At 39.6% G+C, this 17,235-nt stretch overlaps 1 protein-coding gene across 1 annotated transcript in view; it reads left to right on the top strand.

The window, feature by feature from the left end:
• The window catches only part of TTC29 (tetratricopeptide repeat domain 29), a 138,635-nt gene that overhangs the window by 55,097 nt on the left and 66,303 nt on the right, over window positions 1-17,235 (top strand). Inside the window, exon 7 of the mRNA XM_010009002.1 lies at window positions 9,724-9,815. Within this exon, the coding sequence (XP_010007304.1) occupies window positions 9,724-9,815 (92 nt within the window). The remainder of the gene's footprint in view (window positions 1-9,723; window positions 9,816-17,235) is intronic.

Raw genomic sequence — 17,235 nt, 5'->3', positions numbered from 1 at the left:
CGCCTTCGTTTGTAGCTTGTATGATCTGTGAACAATAGCTTGAGATCTTAAGAACTGTCAGTAGTATGTCCATTAGTGAAACTGCACCTATCATACCCAGGGCTGTAGCAAATGGCTGGAAAAAATGTAAAACAAATTTCCTAATTCAGTTAGATAATATACTTACAGAAGTCAGACTTTTTATGTGTTTTGAGAAGTGAAACATTTGTACCCACACTGTACAAACTCAGGAATTTCAGTACTTACATGCAAATATATTCATAACCTGGGAGGTTTTGTTTTCCTTTGTAAAGTTTTATTCAAATGAACAGGGGTTTAAAAAACTGTCTACAGAGTAAGGCTTTTGAAATTAGATTGATTTCTCAATTTTGTATAGTTCAAGCTACAGCAATTTACTTATTAAAAATGTGTTTACATTTCAATTCTGTTATTCCCACTGACTTCAAGGGGACAACTCCTGTATTCAGGTGTACACAAATGCTGAACAGCTTTGCTTGATCAGAGCCACCAATGCCTAGATTAGATAATAGGTCTTGATTTGAGCATCAGATCTTAAGGAATTTAAAATTTATCCTTTAATAGATAAATAACCTGAGAACTTAAAACACTGAAGTGTGCCAATATAAAACCTAGATCTTGCTGCTTTATTGCTAGAAGCAATTTGTTTTGCTATTTTGCTTTCAGCTTATATATTATTTCAGAGCTGATCAAAAGAATTGGTAGTAAAGTGTGAAATAAATAGTACTTCTAAATAAATCGATCTAACATTCCTTGGTACTTTGTGATTTTAGTAATATTAATATTTAAAATATTTATGTCTAAAATCTTTTTATGAGTATATATAGAAATAATGGCCACCATTTCATTTTGCTGTTTTCCATATTAGAATATTACACAGTAAACATTGTAAAAATACTGTCTTTTAGCACTGAACAGGATGCAAAAGATTTCAAGTGTCTATTTATGTATAAATGACTCAAGTTTTATTCAGTCAATTAAAAACAGTCTATTAATCCTTTTACTGCATTTCTCACATGGGCTAAAACTTAGAGAATATGAGGTTTTCAGCTGAATGAGAACTTTCCCTTAACTTCTGTATATGTATGCAGAAAAATAATGTTTATTAACTGGCTTATGAGGTTTTTATACCTTCCTAGTTTACCTCTGCAGTTTTTTCCATTGTGTTATGCAAATTTAAGGGCTTGGGTTTTTTGCTTTCATTTAGGAAAACTTAGTGTAATTAAAAATATCTGTTTGTGGATGGACTAAAGATATTAATAAGCATGAAACAGAATATTTATATGTGTTTTGTCTAAGAAATTATGGGCATTTAGGCATGCACATGCATATATTATGATATAAATGTCTTAAGAAGCTACAGAATCTGACAGCCAGTTACATTCATGTAGAACACCACAGTGTGATAAAAGCAGTCCAGACATCTGGATCACAGTGCTGCTATACAAAAACATTTCTGAACAATTCACATTAGTGCACTTACCCAAATTTCCAGTCTTTTCCCTTTCTCCTTGTTTCTTTCTCCGCCTCTGCCTTTGTCTTTTGTGTATTTGCAGAATCTCATTTTTCCTTTACAAGTCACTTCCATCTGCTTTTGTGTCAGAGTGGCCCTGGTGCCACACCACATGGAGGAATTCTCAAGATGAAGGGCTGTATTCACATGACTTCTTCTGTCTCAGCACTGCTTCATGCTTGTCGCTGCTCAGCACTCAGCACCACACTGCCTTGTTTTGTCAATAACCATTTATTTGTTGCTGGAATAGTAGCAACCATTACATCTGACCTCCCTGTTTCATCAATTATGGATAGATTATTGGATGTGAACATCTGCAAAAGCTTGCTGTTGAACCTACCTCCTGGCTGGGATTAGATAAAGTATTAAGCTGTTGTTTATTGTCAGGCCAAAACTCTACTGGGAAGCCAGGGAATTCCAAGACTAGCAGACTCCCATCAGCAAGCACCAAAAATTGTTTAGTATTGCCATCGTTTCCCATAAGATCGTAGCCATTTATTATTTACACTTATTACTAGTTGTTATAACATACTTGATAAAAGCTCTTGGCAGGCACAGTGTTTCCAGCTATTGTCACATCTGTCAGGATGGAAAGGATACATAAACTGTTTTTTCCTCTTATATTGCTGTTAAAGGGTAACAGATGAAGCTTCTTCACTCCAGACTGTTAAGCCATGCTTTATTTTGAAGAAATAAGTCAACAATGGCTGGTTTGGAAAACATTACATTCCCATACTAAATAAAGATTGCAACAATCTATGCTGGAGTAGTGTATCTTGCAGTAAAGATTTCAAATTGTACAATAACTAACTAAAATACCTGGTTTTGGTGTTTGGATAATTTTTTGCTTTGAAGGATCTGGCTGATTTTTAAAGATTTTTTTCATTTATTTTCCTAAACACTTGATGAGGTATAGTAAATGAAAAGATGATGACTGAATTCCCACAAAATTGTGGGCATAGCAAATCAGAATTAATATAATTGTTAGTGGCACAGAAGGCTAGAATTAATAACTGTAATACAGAAGTTAATACAGAAGCAACAAGAAGGATAGGAACAAAAGTTAACAGTTCTTCAGTCATCTGCACATTTCCTCTCTTTTAAGTTTCCTGTGGAGCAAAATGTAGTGTACAGGGTGAACTCCTGACCTCTTGTAAGCCAACAGAAGTTTGAAATTACTCTGGGGAAAGGAACTTTTTCAATTTTTTACTTGTACTGACATATAATCCATTCAGAATCAAAGCACAATGCACATACTCTGAATATTATGCAAAGCGTACAAGTAAGACTTGATACAGGCAAAGAAACCTAGGTCTTATTTTGATAGACCATTAAGGAATGAGGGAAATGTTTGCCTTCTTTCTCCAGTCCTTCAAACAGATGCAGAGAAGAGTGACCCTAAGCATGTATCACCATGCAAGTTTATAGAGCACCAAGGTTACCATTGCACCTGATAGTCAAGTACAAGAGGGGAGGGAAGAATGTGGACTGGGTGGAGCAGTTACCCCCTCAGGGAGAGTGTCAATCAAGCAACACCTAAGTGACAGCCATGTCCTATCAAGAGCCTGTGGAAGGTCTTGAACCAAGGATCCACTTTTATGTTTGACTTGGCCAGACACACTTCTGGGTGGATTCTTGTACATCCCTCCCCATTCCCTTGCCCCTGATTCCCTTGCTCCAAGATCCATGCTTATGCTGGGCATTATCCAAATACCCACATTAAAGTGGAATAGTAGTTCTGGAACAGACCAGATTGTTCTATTCCAGATAATTCTTTCTGCCTCTGTAGGAACAGTGACAAAGTCTGTATATTTCTGCTTGCTTTTTTTTTTTTTTTTTTTTTACCATGTATTTATAGAAACAGTGCAGCCCATGGTAATTGGAGGTGGCTATGGGCAAGGTGTTTACATTCACATTTACAGAGTTTGAGTTGGTCAATTTCAGTTCTGAGAAAAGAGGCTACAAAAACTAACCATTTTGGCAAATCAGGGACTGCTCTCTCGTTCCTCTCAGCACAGCACCCAGTTTCAGCATCCCTTCCTGGTGAGCATGCAGACAGAATGCTGTGCTGCTTCTACCCAGGGTGCTCACTGTGCCTGAACACGTTCAGGATTTAACAAGATGCAGCCTGCCATTCAGTTGATATTGGTGTATTATTTTCCTGGGATCAATGAGCTCTGCTCATTGTAATCAATACATTACATGAACAATAAAATGTTCTTATTGCAGTTCAGCCTCTCTCACGCTGCATTTTAGTAAAAAAAAAAAAAAGAGAGAATACATCTGGGTATGTACTGGGAAGCTCTTCTTTGACCTTGCTTAAGTGGCCACAGGCATGTAACCACTCAAATTATGGTAATAAAGACTGCATTTGGAGGCATTTAAAATATGCATTTCTTGTGGAGCTATGGGAGAGTGTTCACTGGACTGCAAAATGCCCGTGCATACAGTTCTATTGTCTTTTATTTTCACTGGATGGTATGGAAGTGGTTGTTTAACGGCTGTCAGAGCTATGTGTTTGTTCTGGAAGTATTTAAGAGGCACTAAGTGTTATGAGGCCAGTAGTCTCACTCAATTGCTTTCTGTCTACCAACACCTATTGTTGGCTCCAGAAAAATATTGTCAGATGCTGCTAGCCAGGCTGGGCCTGAGCCTGTTACTGCAGCGCCTGTCAGAAGTCATTAGCTAGTGATCTCTTTGACTAATGTTCCAGTTGATTGTGTGACTCATGTTCAAGATCTGTAAATGAGGCAGAAGCATCTTTACTACTCACCAGCTGTGAAATGGCTAAACATAGCTAGATTTTCAGAAATCAAAAGAAATGTATTTCCAATAAAGTTTGACAACAATGTCAAGTGCAAAGCTGAGAGCAGAACTGTGGTTTTGTATTTTATAAAGTTACAGTATTATAAATCAATATTGTCTCATCATGTTTTTGTCAGAGGAATGTATGTTACCAAAACAATGGAATACTGGTAGCAGTATTAATCTTATGTTGGGTTGGATAGACATTCTCTGTTCAACATAAATTCATACCTTTGATTTTCACCCTTCTGTCTATTATTCCCACATGTATCAATGCTTAGCACAGCCTATGTCCTTTTGTCTGAGTCCTCTGTGTATACTAATGAGGTGTGTGCATGTTTTTATGTATATATAACAGAAGTACAGGTGTGGCAACAATAAAAAAATGAAGGATGGGATTTTGGGGAGGGGAAGTGTTGGAGAAGGAGCTGGTGTATCTGTTCTATTAATGAAATAACCCCCAGGAGGGTCACACTGGCATAATGCTGAGATAACTGAGAAGCAAATCTGGGCCTGAGATCTGACTAATATTTTTCTTGGCAAAGGAGGTAAATACGAAATTCACCTCTACCTAGAGAATTAGTGCAGGAGTCATACCGCAAATGGGCTTTAGTTTGAGGATTTAATCAGAGTTTGTTACTTTATTTTTACACTGTAACTAATTGTAACCACGATAGACTTACAAAGACCTATCTAGAGAGTTGATGCTGCAAATAAATGCTCCCACAGCAGCGATCTTCCTTCCAGGTGTGCCTGAATCCATCTTTTAGTGCTAAGCAAGAAAACAAGGGAAGCTGCACTATGCTTCTTGATTATCTTTATTTTTGTTCTATTTTGGAGCCACAAACACCACGTCTTGTTGCCTTTTTTTATCTGCCTACACCAAACTAGTATGGATGGCAGTTGCCTGTAACGTTGAAGATAAAGTTGAAGTCTTCCCACATCCTGCATGAATGAGGAAGTTATATTGAAACCCACTGTTCATTTCTGCATTATACTTTGATTTTCATTATATTTGTTTGTTTGGGTTTTTTTTAACCAGTATAACCCACAGAAGTAGCATTTGTGAGACAGACAGTGTGCTTAGTCTCATGGAGGCAAAAAGTAATTTGTGACCAGAATCGGTGCAGTTTTAATAATTTTTACTTTATTGAACGTACATTTTCCTTTTAGAGGTAGAAAGAAATGTACATTATTTTAATCTGTTCAACTGCATGTACAATGATCTTTCTCCACTAGTTGCTATGAGTATCAAACTCTCACTGAAACAGTATGGAAATTTATCATGGAGTCTAGGATGATCAGGATAAATCTATTGCAACAGCTTCCTTCCTCAGACCTCTGTACATAGCAAATTTTAAAACAAACACCCAAACCCAAAAAACCAAAACTAAAACCAAACCAAAAACAAACACATGCAAAAACAACCCTTAAAAACAACCACAGCAAAATCCTACATTTTGCTCCTTCAGTAACTCAAAATCTCTGACAATTATGTCTGAATTTTCAGAAGGAAATTCAGCCAGATTCATATAATAGCTAAACCTACTATTTTTTGTTGTACGTTACCAGTATAGAGTCTTATGTAGTCCTATCTCTTTGCAGAATGTTATGTATTTTTATTTACATTTCCTTAACAGGAAAAAAATTACCAAGATTATATTTTAGTGCACAATATTTACCATCGAATAAGCAGATGCATGTTACCTTACAAGAAGACTTTTGTTCTGTTGTGTCCATCCTTTTTGTTTGTGCAATGACAGCTGTACTCTCTTAGACCACAAATGCAGCAAAATAGCACATTTGTGGGGGAGTTTTCCACATTAATTATTTATATACATGCTCCACTCCACCTCTTCCTTGCATGGCACTGTCCTCTGCACAAATTGCCCAAAAGATATATAAAATACCCATTTCTGGCTATACTTCTGTCTAAAAGTTGAAAACTTTTCACAGAAGCCTATAAATTGCATTAGATCCAAATGATACATGTTCCAAATATTTAGCCACTGGTCAGAGAACTAATAGATGAATAGCTGAGCCAATACTCTCTTGCCACATGCACGTGTTCTCTTATGTAGTATTAGTAGGAATCCAGTTAGTTGAATCATAGAATCAGATGATTGAACTGGTTGTTCATATCCCATGAAAATAAACAGGAAAGTTTTTGTGTCCAGTAGTTTTCAGGGTGCTTACAGATTCTGGCAGACATCACTGTATTGATTCTGCTTGATTTGCCAGGATTCAAGAATTACAGTTTCTCATTTTAAATGAAAATTAAAATTGTGCTGTAATTCTGGTTGACAACCAGTTGAACACGAGCCAGCAGTGTGCCCAGGTGGCCTGAAAGGCCAATGGCATCCTGGCTTTTATCAGGAATAGTGCAGCCAGTGGGAGTAGGGATGTAATTCTCTCCCTGTACACAGCACTGGTGAGGCCTCACCTTGAGTACTGTGTGCAGTTCTGGGCTCTCACTTCAAGAAGGATATTGAGGTGCTGGAGCAGGTCCAGAGGAGAGCAATGAGGCTGGTGAAAGGACTAGAGGGAAAGTCTTACAGGGACAGGCTGAGGGAGCTGGGGTTGTTTAGCCTGGAAAAGAGGAGACTCAGCGGGGACATTGCCTCTCTCTTCAACTACCTGAAGGGAGGTTGTAGTCAGGTGGGGGCAGGTCTGTTTTTCCAGGCAACTAGAAACAATAAAACATGGCATGGCCTGAAGCTGCACTAGGGGAGGTTTAGGTTGGATATGAGAAAGTAATTCCTCATGGAGAGGGTGATTAGACATTGAAATGGACTTTCCAGGGAAGTGGTGGAGGCACAGTCCCTGGATGTGTTCAAGGAAAGGCTGGATGTGGCACTTAGTGCCATGGTTTAGCCAATGTGGTGGTGTTGGTTGTAGGCTGGACTATGATGATCTTAAAGATCTTTTCCAGCCTTGGTGATTTTGTGATTCTGTGATTCTGTAACTCCAAGAGACTTTGGGTGAAATCCTCTAATGCTTACACCTCAATCCAGCATTCTATCCTGCCCTACCTCTTCTTTTTCTATCCTGAATGCTAAAGGTAAGTCATGTACCATAGGTGAGGAGATGCCTCTTCACTTCCTCCACATAAATGGATATGAGGTAATTGTTGCACACAGGGACACTACACAGCTCCTTTCCATCAAGAATGTGTCCCTTTCTGTATCTCTACTTAGTATCTGAAGCTGGAGGAATTATTTGAAATACAGACATGAAGAGCATATTTTATATTGTAATTAATCAATATTTCCTCCCTTTCATGCAGATGATTTAATTTTCATTACTTCATTGCAGTCTATGGCTTCCTCACATGGGGAAGAGATGGGGCAGGTACTGATCTCTTCTCTCCTGTGACCAATGATAGGACTTGGGGAAATGACAGGAAGCTGAATCAGGGGAGGCTTAGGTTGGATATCAGGGAAAGGTTTTTCACCCAGAGGGTGACTGAGCACTGGAACAAGCTCCCCAGGAAAGTGGTCACAGCACCAAGCCTGCCTGAGCTCAAGAAGCATTTGGATGATGCTCCAGGCACATGGTGTGATTCTTGGGGTGCCCAACACAGGGACAGGAGTTGGACTTGAGGATCCTGATGGGTCCCTTCCAACTCAGCATATTCTGTGATTCGTCATTATTTAGAATGAAACCTTTGATTTGTGTAGAGTAGTAGAAACCTGGGACCAAAAGGAGCACATTTCATCAGTATGAATGACTGGCTTTATTTATTTACTTTCTAGCAGCTGTTGCAGAAATGCAGGGGACCAACGTTTTACTCTAGCTACTTTGCCCATGGTTTTTCCTCAGTTTTATCTCTGCTTTTTAGGATTTGTGATATCTTTGATAGAAAAAACAGTACAGCAGCCTAAGTCTTAGGTGCCTAAGTACCCTTTCTGTGCTAGATGGTAATCACTAGAGGCCCTGTGTCCTAGTTTAATATTGCAGAGGCCAGTTTAAAGTAGGAGTGACTTTCAGTCACTTGTGTGTGTTACTGTAGCCTGGACTATTGGAAGGATGCACTGCAGCCCTTGACAGGTTAGTGTGGGCATTCAGTTTAGGGCGAATTCATAACTGAGGTGGCAAGTTCCTAACAAAGGTGCCTCTCTCTTTTTGTCACATCTTACGCATTGATAACTCAGTTGACAATGACCTTCAAGTGGAGGATGCAGTGCTGATGTACAGGAAAGCATAACTGATAAGAAAGTACTTGAGGGGTGATAAATAGTGCAGTGCACACTACTAAATGCTACTTTTTGTGCATGCAGAGCTTGTATAACAAAAAAATTAAGGCTTTGTCCTGGGATACTGCTGCATATAGTAAAACTCCTCCAAGAACAAGGGAAATCTGAGTAGTGGAACTGGTGATAGAAACGGTGGCATCCATATCATTAGCACACACAAATTGTCTTCTTTTGGACCATACACTCTGCCAATGACAGGGGATGCAGTCTTTATGGAAAATCTTTTACCTCAGTATAAATAGGCATCTTGGGGCATGCAGGGTACTGTTGTATGTCCATGGGCATGTCCCACCCCTCTTCAGAGCTGGTAAATGACATTCACTCCTCCTTTCTTGGAAATGTGCAAAAAGGATTTCCATAGATAGCCTTTGGAGATTTCCTGTTTTCTCATGTGTGTAATAGGTTGGGTCAAGCAACAAAGAGGAGGGAGAAAATAACAGGATTTAATTTTCTGTGCACTCTCCCATCAACACCAATAGGGAAAAAAAAAAAAAAAAAAAAAAAGAGGAATGATGAAATACAGGTGATGTCAGTGATAAATTAAATTAAGATCATATGTTTTAATGCAGAAGCTGTATGCCTTCAGCTATAAGAGGGACCATGATAATAGAGTACATTCCAACTGGATCTTAACAAATTGCCTGTGCGTATGAATAATTAGTCATAAAATAAAAAGTGTACCTACAGTATTTTAAACCAAGATATTTTAAATGTGTGACCTAGAGTTTATTCAATTTTGAGCATCTAAATTGTACTAAGAAAAGTCATAGTGACAGTTTAAGGAAAGAAAAATAATATTAAATTGTATATCAGCATATCATTCTAAAACACTATGAATGCAAAGGATACCATCTTAAGGTATTGATTAGCAGAAATTCATAAAAGCACAGCCTCTTAAAATCTTTTAAATTATGGATAAGGAAATTCATAGTGCAAATCAGGTAATATCTCTTTGGTTTTTGTGAAGTGCCAAAATTCAGGGATTTAAATGCAAGTGTATTTTTTTTAATTTGAAAGGTACAGGTGGGAAAACTTTAATTTTGTGTTTCAAAAGGACACAGAGAGTGGGAGGAAAAAAAAAAAAAAGGTATTTGCATTATATTTATTGGGTTTTATTTTCCTGTTTTACAGATTTTGAACACCTCAGTAAAAATCTTCACAGCAATTTGTGATTCTGCTGGCCTAAGCAGAGCATATGCAGCTATAACTGAGATCCTGGTAAGGTAGGTTAGCACATCCTTGTCTGGCTGTCAGTGCAGATTCATTCAACTGTGAAAGACTGAAATTGTTAGAGGTCTGTCACTTCCCATTACTGACTGCTTAAATTTTAAGCAGTGCCCTTCTTGCAGTAAGTGACCCTTTCATCAAAAGTTATTTTAAACTGGTACACATTTTTTAAAGTGTATGATCCAAGCTTTTCTTTACCTGTAAACTATAATATGTCCTTCTTTTTCCCACTTTTTGGAGGTTTCTTTAATTTTTTTTTATTATTATTTTTTTACAAGTCTGGGAGGTACCTTACTGGAAAATAGAAATCAAAGCATATTTTCCAGGTTAAAGAAGACAGAAAATCTTGAAGAATATAGTTGTCTCAGTGTAATATTTTCTGAACTGTAGGTTTGCATTTATTGCACTCCTCTGGAGCCATTTCTGGTTTGCGCATGTGTAACTACCTATACATTTGTTGCAGATTAGATCCTTGCTTTCCATGTTTTTGTTTCAGCATCTGGCATTAAAATCTTCTACCAGGTGAATTAGTTTGAATCTATTTCAACTTCATGCACAAATAATTTTGACTTAAAGTAGTCTAATGCAATTATCTTATGAAGTAAAATTATAGAATCATAGAATTGTTTTGGTTGGAAAAGACCTTTCATAAAGACCATCATAAACTCCAACTGTTAACCCAGCACTGCCATGTCCATCACTAAACCATGTCCCTAAGCACCACATCTACACATCTTTTAAATACCTCCAGGGATGGTGAATTGACCACTTCTCTGAGCAGCCTGTTCCAGTGCCTGGCAACACCTTAGGTGAAGTAATTCTTCCTGTTTGAGGCTGTTTCCTTTTATACTATTATTTTTTACTAGTGAAAAGAGACCAGCTCCCACTCAGCTACACCTTCCTTTCAGGTAGTTCTAAAGAATTATGTCTCCCCTCAGCCCACTTTTCTCCAGGCTAAACAACCCCAGGTCCCTCAGCTGCTCCTCACAAGACTTGTTCTCCACACCTTTCACCAGGTTCAGTGCCCTTTTCTGGACACCCTCCAGCACCTCAGAATCCTTCTTATTGTGAGGGGCCTAAAACTGAACCCAGTATTCAAGGAGCAACCTCACCATTGCAGAGTACAGGGGGACAGTCACTTCCCTGGTCCTGCTGGCCACACTATTTCTGATGCAGGCCAGGATGCTGTTGGCCTTCTTGGCCACCTGAGCACACTGCTGGCTCTTATTCAGCTGGCTGTGGACCAACACCTCCAGGTCCTTTTCTGCTGGAAAGCTTTCCAGCCACTCTTCTCCAGGCCTGTAGCATTGCCTGAGCACCCCATTGTAGAAGACCATCAAATTAGTCAGGCAGGATTTGCCCTTGGTGAAGCCATGTTGGCTGTCACCAGTCACCCCTTTGTTTTCCATGTGCCTTAGGCAGAGACTTCAGGAGGATCTGCTCAATGATCTTGACAGGCACAGAGGTGAGACTGACTTGTCCGTAGTTCCCTGGGTCTTCCTTTTCTCCCTTCTTGAAAATGGGAGCTATGTTTCCCCTTCTCCAGTCAGTGGGAATTTTGCCAGACTGCCAAAAATTTTCAAATATGATGGAAGAGAAGAGATTAGAGTGAAAGTTGCAGTTTATGCATAATTCATCCAGTGTTTTGCCTCTTCAGTGCACATGATGCATGACAGAGGTTGGCAAATTCTTCATGGAGGAGGACTTATCATCAGATTTATTTCAGTGGGTAGAGCAAATTCTCCTGTTTGAGTCAGATGCCTTGCCTCTTGGTCTTTCAGAGACCAGCAACAATCACAGTTCTCTTCAGCCCTCTGATACATAATTCATGGCTATTCATATTTTGAGCATCCTAAGGAAGCACGTGGAATAAAATGTTCAAAAAAAACACAGAACAGGCTTAGGATATAGAGTCCCATTTTCAAAACTCTCTTAAACCTAGATGAGAAAGATTTAGTTGCTGGCACACCAGCTATTACACCTTTGCACTCATTGTAAAGTCACTCGTGACAGGTCGTGTCCCAGCAACTAAATTTTTCTCAGTTAGGCTTAAGTCTTCTAGAATAAGATGCCTGGCTTGGTGGATGAAGGGAAAGCAGTGGATGCTGCTCCTCCTCTCAGTTTTGGTAAATCTTCTGACACCATCTCCCAAAACGTCTCCATACACAAGCTGATCATGTATGGCTTAGATAAATAGACAGCAAGGTAAACTGAAAACCTCCTGAGTTGCTGGCCTCAAGGTGTTGGAAGCAGCAGCATGAAGTCCAGTGGGGGGCCAGTCACTAGTGCTGTACTTGGGGTTCAACACTGGCACCAACACCGATTCATATCTTCATCAACAACCTAGATGGTTCGACCAAGTGCACCCTCGGTGTGTTTGCAGGCAAAACAAAATTGGGGAGGAATGTTTGATTCACCAGGTTGGTGGTTGTGCTGCCATTCAGAGGAACCTCAGCAGACTGCAGCAATGGGCTGCTGGCAGTCTCGTAAAGCTCAGGAAAGGGAAATTCAAAGCCCTTCACCTGGGGACAGAGAACCCCAGGCACCAGCCCAGGCTGTGGGCTGACTTGGGAGCAGGAAGATTGACAGGGAAGGACCTGGGTTTCCTGGTGGACAACAAGTTGCCCATGGGACACACCAATGGCCATTCATGGCAAAGGTGACCGAGGGTCTCCCTGGGCTGCATTAGGCAGAGCATTGCAAGCAGATCAAGGGAGGTGATCCTTTGCTCCTACTTGGCACTGCTGAGGCCACCCCAGGTGCACTGTGTCCTGTTTTGGGCTCCCCAGATAGAGGGTTGTAGTGGTTGAGTCTTGCAAAAGGATGCGAAGATGACTAAGGAACGGGGATCATCTGTCCTTGGAGGAGGGGCAAAGGGAGCTGGAACTGTTCAGACCACAGAACAGAAGGCTCAGGGGGAAAATTTCATCAATGTGTACAAATTCCTGATGGAAGGATGTAAAGAGGGGGTGCCAGTCTCTTCTCAGTGGTGCTCAGTGACAGAACAAGAGGCAGGGGGCACAAAATAAAATACATGAGATTCCATTTTAAGAAAAGAAGAGAAAAAAAAGACAGTGAATGCTGGAACAGATTGTGAAGTTTCTAGCCTCCAAAAGTCACTCAAAACTCCCCTGGATACAGGCCTTCTCTAGCTGCCCAGCGCAAGGACAGTGGAGATTATCTCCAGAGATCCCTTCCAACCTGAACTGTATTGTGATTCTGTGATCTTTGTCTTAAGCAGTCCTTCTAGATAAATTCCCTTTTGCTGTGTAATGCCCTTTAACATAACGCTTTCTCTAACCCGGTAGGATGGATATTTCAGACAAGCCTAGTTTTGAAAATTCAGCAACAGAATTTTTCATTAGCATATTCATGCAGGTCCAGCTCTACTGGTTCTTTCTTGGAGAAGGAAAGAGCATTAAAAAAAATGGTTTGAGAAGTGCACTTAAAGGGAGACATTTAAAAAACCTTGTAAGTTGCTCGAAATTATTTTCCAACACTTTAAAAAAAAAAAAAAAAAAGGCAAAAAATAATCTTAGATGCCTGAAATCTAGTTAGATTTTTCCAAGAGCTGGTCTAATAAAGATATTTCTTTTTAGGAACTTGCCTTGGCTTCACTGAATTATACCTTTATATAGATTGCTGTAATATACTGTTTACCTGTACCATCAGACATTTCTTTGTAGAAAAAAAAATATTTATTTTTAAAAAAAATATTTAAAACAGTTTATTTTTTTCCTCCCATTTTTGGAAGCTTTATTCTATCTATATTAATTGTGTGTGCAATTCATATGCAAAATATGTCCCTTAAGGAGCACCATGAAAGGCTCGAATTACCGTGCATGGAAAAAGATGGTTATTTGAGACTTCCTATCCTAGCTCTGAGAAGCCCTCCAACAATCATATATGATAATCATCTAGGAAAATTAGGACTGCAGAAAGGGACATTTAACAACATCCTTTGAGAAACAAATATTAGCAAGATTTCTGAAAACTCTGGAAAATTATGTGTATTTTCATAAAGTCAACTTGTAAGATTTGACTTCTTTTCTGTTCCCTCCCATGTGTAAGAAAAGCTCCAGAGCACTGTATTTCTAGCTGATCAACATTCCACAGTCTATATAACATTAAAATGCTATTCTAATGTCCCCTAATTTTAAACTTACCCGGACATGGTCAAAGCTTCTTAAACAAGAAGGTAATCAGGAGTACTCAGCATGGATTTATGACAGAGAAATTGTGCTTCACCAGCCTGGCAGTCTTCTAGAATAAGATGCCTGGCTTGGTGGATGAAGGGAAAGCAGTGGATGCTGCTCCTCCTCTCAGTTTTGGTAAATCTTCTGACACCATCTCCCAAAACGTCTCCATACACAAGCTGATCATGTATGGCTTAGATAAATAGACAGCAAGGTAAACTGAAAACCTCCTGAGTTGCTGGCCTCAAGGTGTTGGAAGCAGCAGCATGAAGTCCAGTGGGGGGCCAGTCACTAGTGCTGTACTTGGGGTTCAACACTGGCACCAACACCGATTCATATCTTCATCAACAACCTAGATGGTTCGACCAAGTGCACCCTCGGTGTGTTTGCAGGCAAAACAAAATTGGGGAGGAATGTTTGATTCACCAGGTTGGTGGTTGTGCTGCCATTCAGAGGAACCTCAGCAGACTGCAGCAATGGGCTGCTGGCAGTCTCGTAAAGCTCAGGAAAGGGAAATTCAAAGCCCTTCACCTGGGGACAGAGAACCCCAGGCACCAGCCCAGGCTGTGGGCTGACTTGGGAGCAGGAAGATTGACAGGGAAGGACCTGGGTTTCCTGGTGGACAACAAGTTGCCCATGGGACACACCAATGGCCACTCATGGCAAAGGTGACCGAGGGTCTCCCTGGGCTGCATTAGGCAGAGCATTGCAAGCAGATCAAGGGAGGTGATCCTTTGCTCCTACTTGGCACTGCTGAGGCCACCCCAGGTGCACTGTGTCCTGTTTTGGGCTCCCCAGATAGAGGGTTGTAGTGGTTGAGTCTTGCAAAAGGATGCGAAGATGACTAAGGAACGGGGATCATCTGTCCTTGGAGGAGGGGCAAAGGGAGCTGGAACTGTTCAGACCACAGAACAGAAGGCTCAGGGGGAAAATTTCATCAATGTGTACAAATTCCTGATGGAAGGATGTAAAGAGGGGGTGCCAGTCTCTTCTCAGTGGTGCTCAGTGACAGAACAAGAGGCAGGGGGCACAAAATAAAATACATGAGATTCCATTTTAAGAAAAGAAGAGAAAAAAAAGACAGTGAATGCTGGAACAGATTGTGAAGTTTCTAGCCTCCAAAAGTCACTCAAAACTCCCCTGGATACAGGCCTTCTCTAGCTGCCCAGCGCAAGGACAGTGGAGATTATCTCCAGAGATCCCTTCCAACCTGAACTGTATTGTGATTCTGTGATCTTTGTCTTAAGCAGTCCTTCTAGATAAATTCCCTTTTGCTGTGTAATGCCCTTTAACATAACGCTTTCTCTAACCCGGTAGGATGGATATTTCAGACAAGCCTAGTTTTGAAAATTCAGCAACAGAATTTTTCATTAGCATATTCATGCAGGTCCAGCTCTACTGGTTCTTTCTTGGAGAAGGAAAGAGCATTAAAAAAAATGGTTTGAGAAGTGCACTTAAAGGGAGACATTTAAAAAACCTTGTAAGTTGCTCGTTACTCTCCCACCAAACTTTTGATTATTTACTTGTCTGATGTATAGCAAACAAGCATATTTCTGGCACACCTGTTCAGAAAATACTGGATCAAGGCATGAATAATTATTTCATAACAGAATCTCAATACTCAGCTTGATCACATTTTCTTTACTTGTATTTTTACCTGATCTTGACTGGAGTTGTACAAACCATTTTAAATTTGATGGACAGTGTCTTTATAAAGGAAAGATTACTGTTTCCCTAAGATAATGTATTGTCAGCATTGGTACTGATTGCCTTGTGACAGGCTGGAGAAGGTAGCTGAGCCCTCCTGAATTGCTCAGAACTTGTCTATGGCTTTGGAATTTTTTATAAAATCTGCTGCAGATGTTTCCACAAACCATGGGAAGCTGAAGTTTTCTATCATGTGCATTTAGCCATGTCATTTTCCAGGGAAAATCTGACATAATAGCATCATGTTCTTGACTTATTCTGCCAGTGTCCACTATGGTAATGACTTCTTGTGGACACATGATTTATACATCCAATTCAATCACATGAGCAATCCTATAAAAGGTGCATATTTTCATAAAAGTCTAATAGCAGTAAAAATCTCGTAGGGCATTTTAGCATGAAACTGGAAAATGAGTTGCTGTAGATATGTAATCTCTTCTGCTGAAGTCATCATAACTGTTCTGTGGGATCATGAATGACTATATCTTTAGAAAATTACATTTTATGCATTGAGGAAGGTGATGTCTAAGGAGATAGAAAGTATATGGCTGTATAAAATAACATGTAGATTTTTGAAGGAACTATAAAATATTAGCCCTTTGAGTAGGAAAGACCTGTATATCATATTATCAGGTCTTGTGCGGGGTAAAGTATTTCAGCAATCCTTCTAGCATACTTGAAATATCTCAAGCTGTTGTACTTTTAAAAGTAGTTCATTTGAAAAATTGTTGAACTGTACCAACCAATTGCTAGCTGGCACAAGTGAAGTTCTAACAGTGAGAAATATCTTTCTGGTATGTGTCAAATTGATTTCTGTTTGCTTGAAAGAGGTTATCTGCCCTAGCAATTTTCATATCTTCTATACGTGGAGCACAGGGTTTTTATGTGAAATATAAAAAATGGCCAAAAATACATCAAAACATTTCTATTAATTCATGAAATTAGGAAAACCTTTTTACATTTTCTCCTGTCACTGATTCCATTTGCTTTATTACTTTCAGCCTCTAGCCCACAAACTTGGTGGCACAATCAACAAACCCCTTAGTGGCTGTTTCATCTCTGCTCTATTTGATTTCTCCACTCTGAGTAAATGATTAAGTTTTCATGCATTGGTTCAACCAAAATCTATGTTCACTCAACCACATCCTTTATTGATTACTTCTACTGCAAACAGTAGGCCAAGTGTGATATACATAATTGGACAGTTGTCAGGGGATGTGGGTGTTAACAGTCCTGTTTTCCCAATTGGAAACTGGAATCACCTTGATACACAAATATTCTGCACTGTTTCATTCTCATTCCTTGGACCGAGGAGTCCTTTTCCTCAGAATATATGTTTTTAACTCTCAAAGGTCTGGTTGAATGGATTTAATGATTATACCATATAATATGCTCTTCAAGTTGCACCTGTGCACTGCATATAGAAAACTAGAAAAACTGGAATTAATATTTGTCTAACACTTTAACCTTGTCCTTTAACTTATATAAATCATATGCTGGATTTCTGTAGGGA

This window comes from Chaetura pelagica, unplaced genomic scaffold (genome assembly GCF_000747805.2).
Source record: "Chaetura pelagica isolate M959 unplaced genomic scaffold, ChaPel_1.0 scaffold221, whole genome shotgun sequence".
Classification (NCBI taxonomy): Eukaryota; Metazoa; Chordata; class Aves; order Apodiformes; family Apodidae; genus Chaetura; species Chaetura pelagica.
This window is presented reverse-complemented; position numbering and strand designations above follow the sequence as displayed.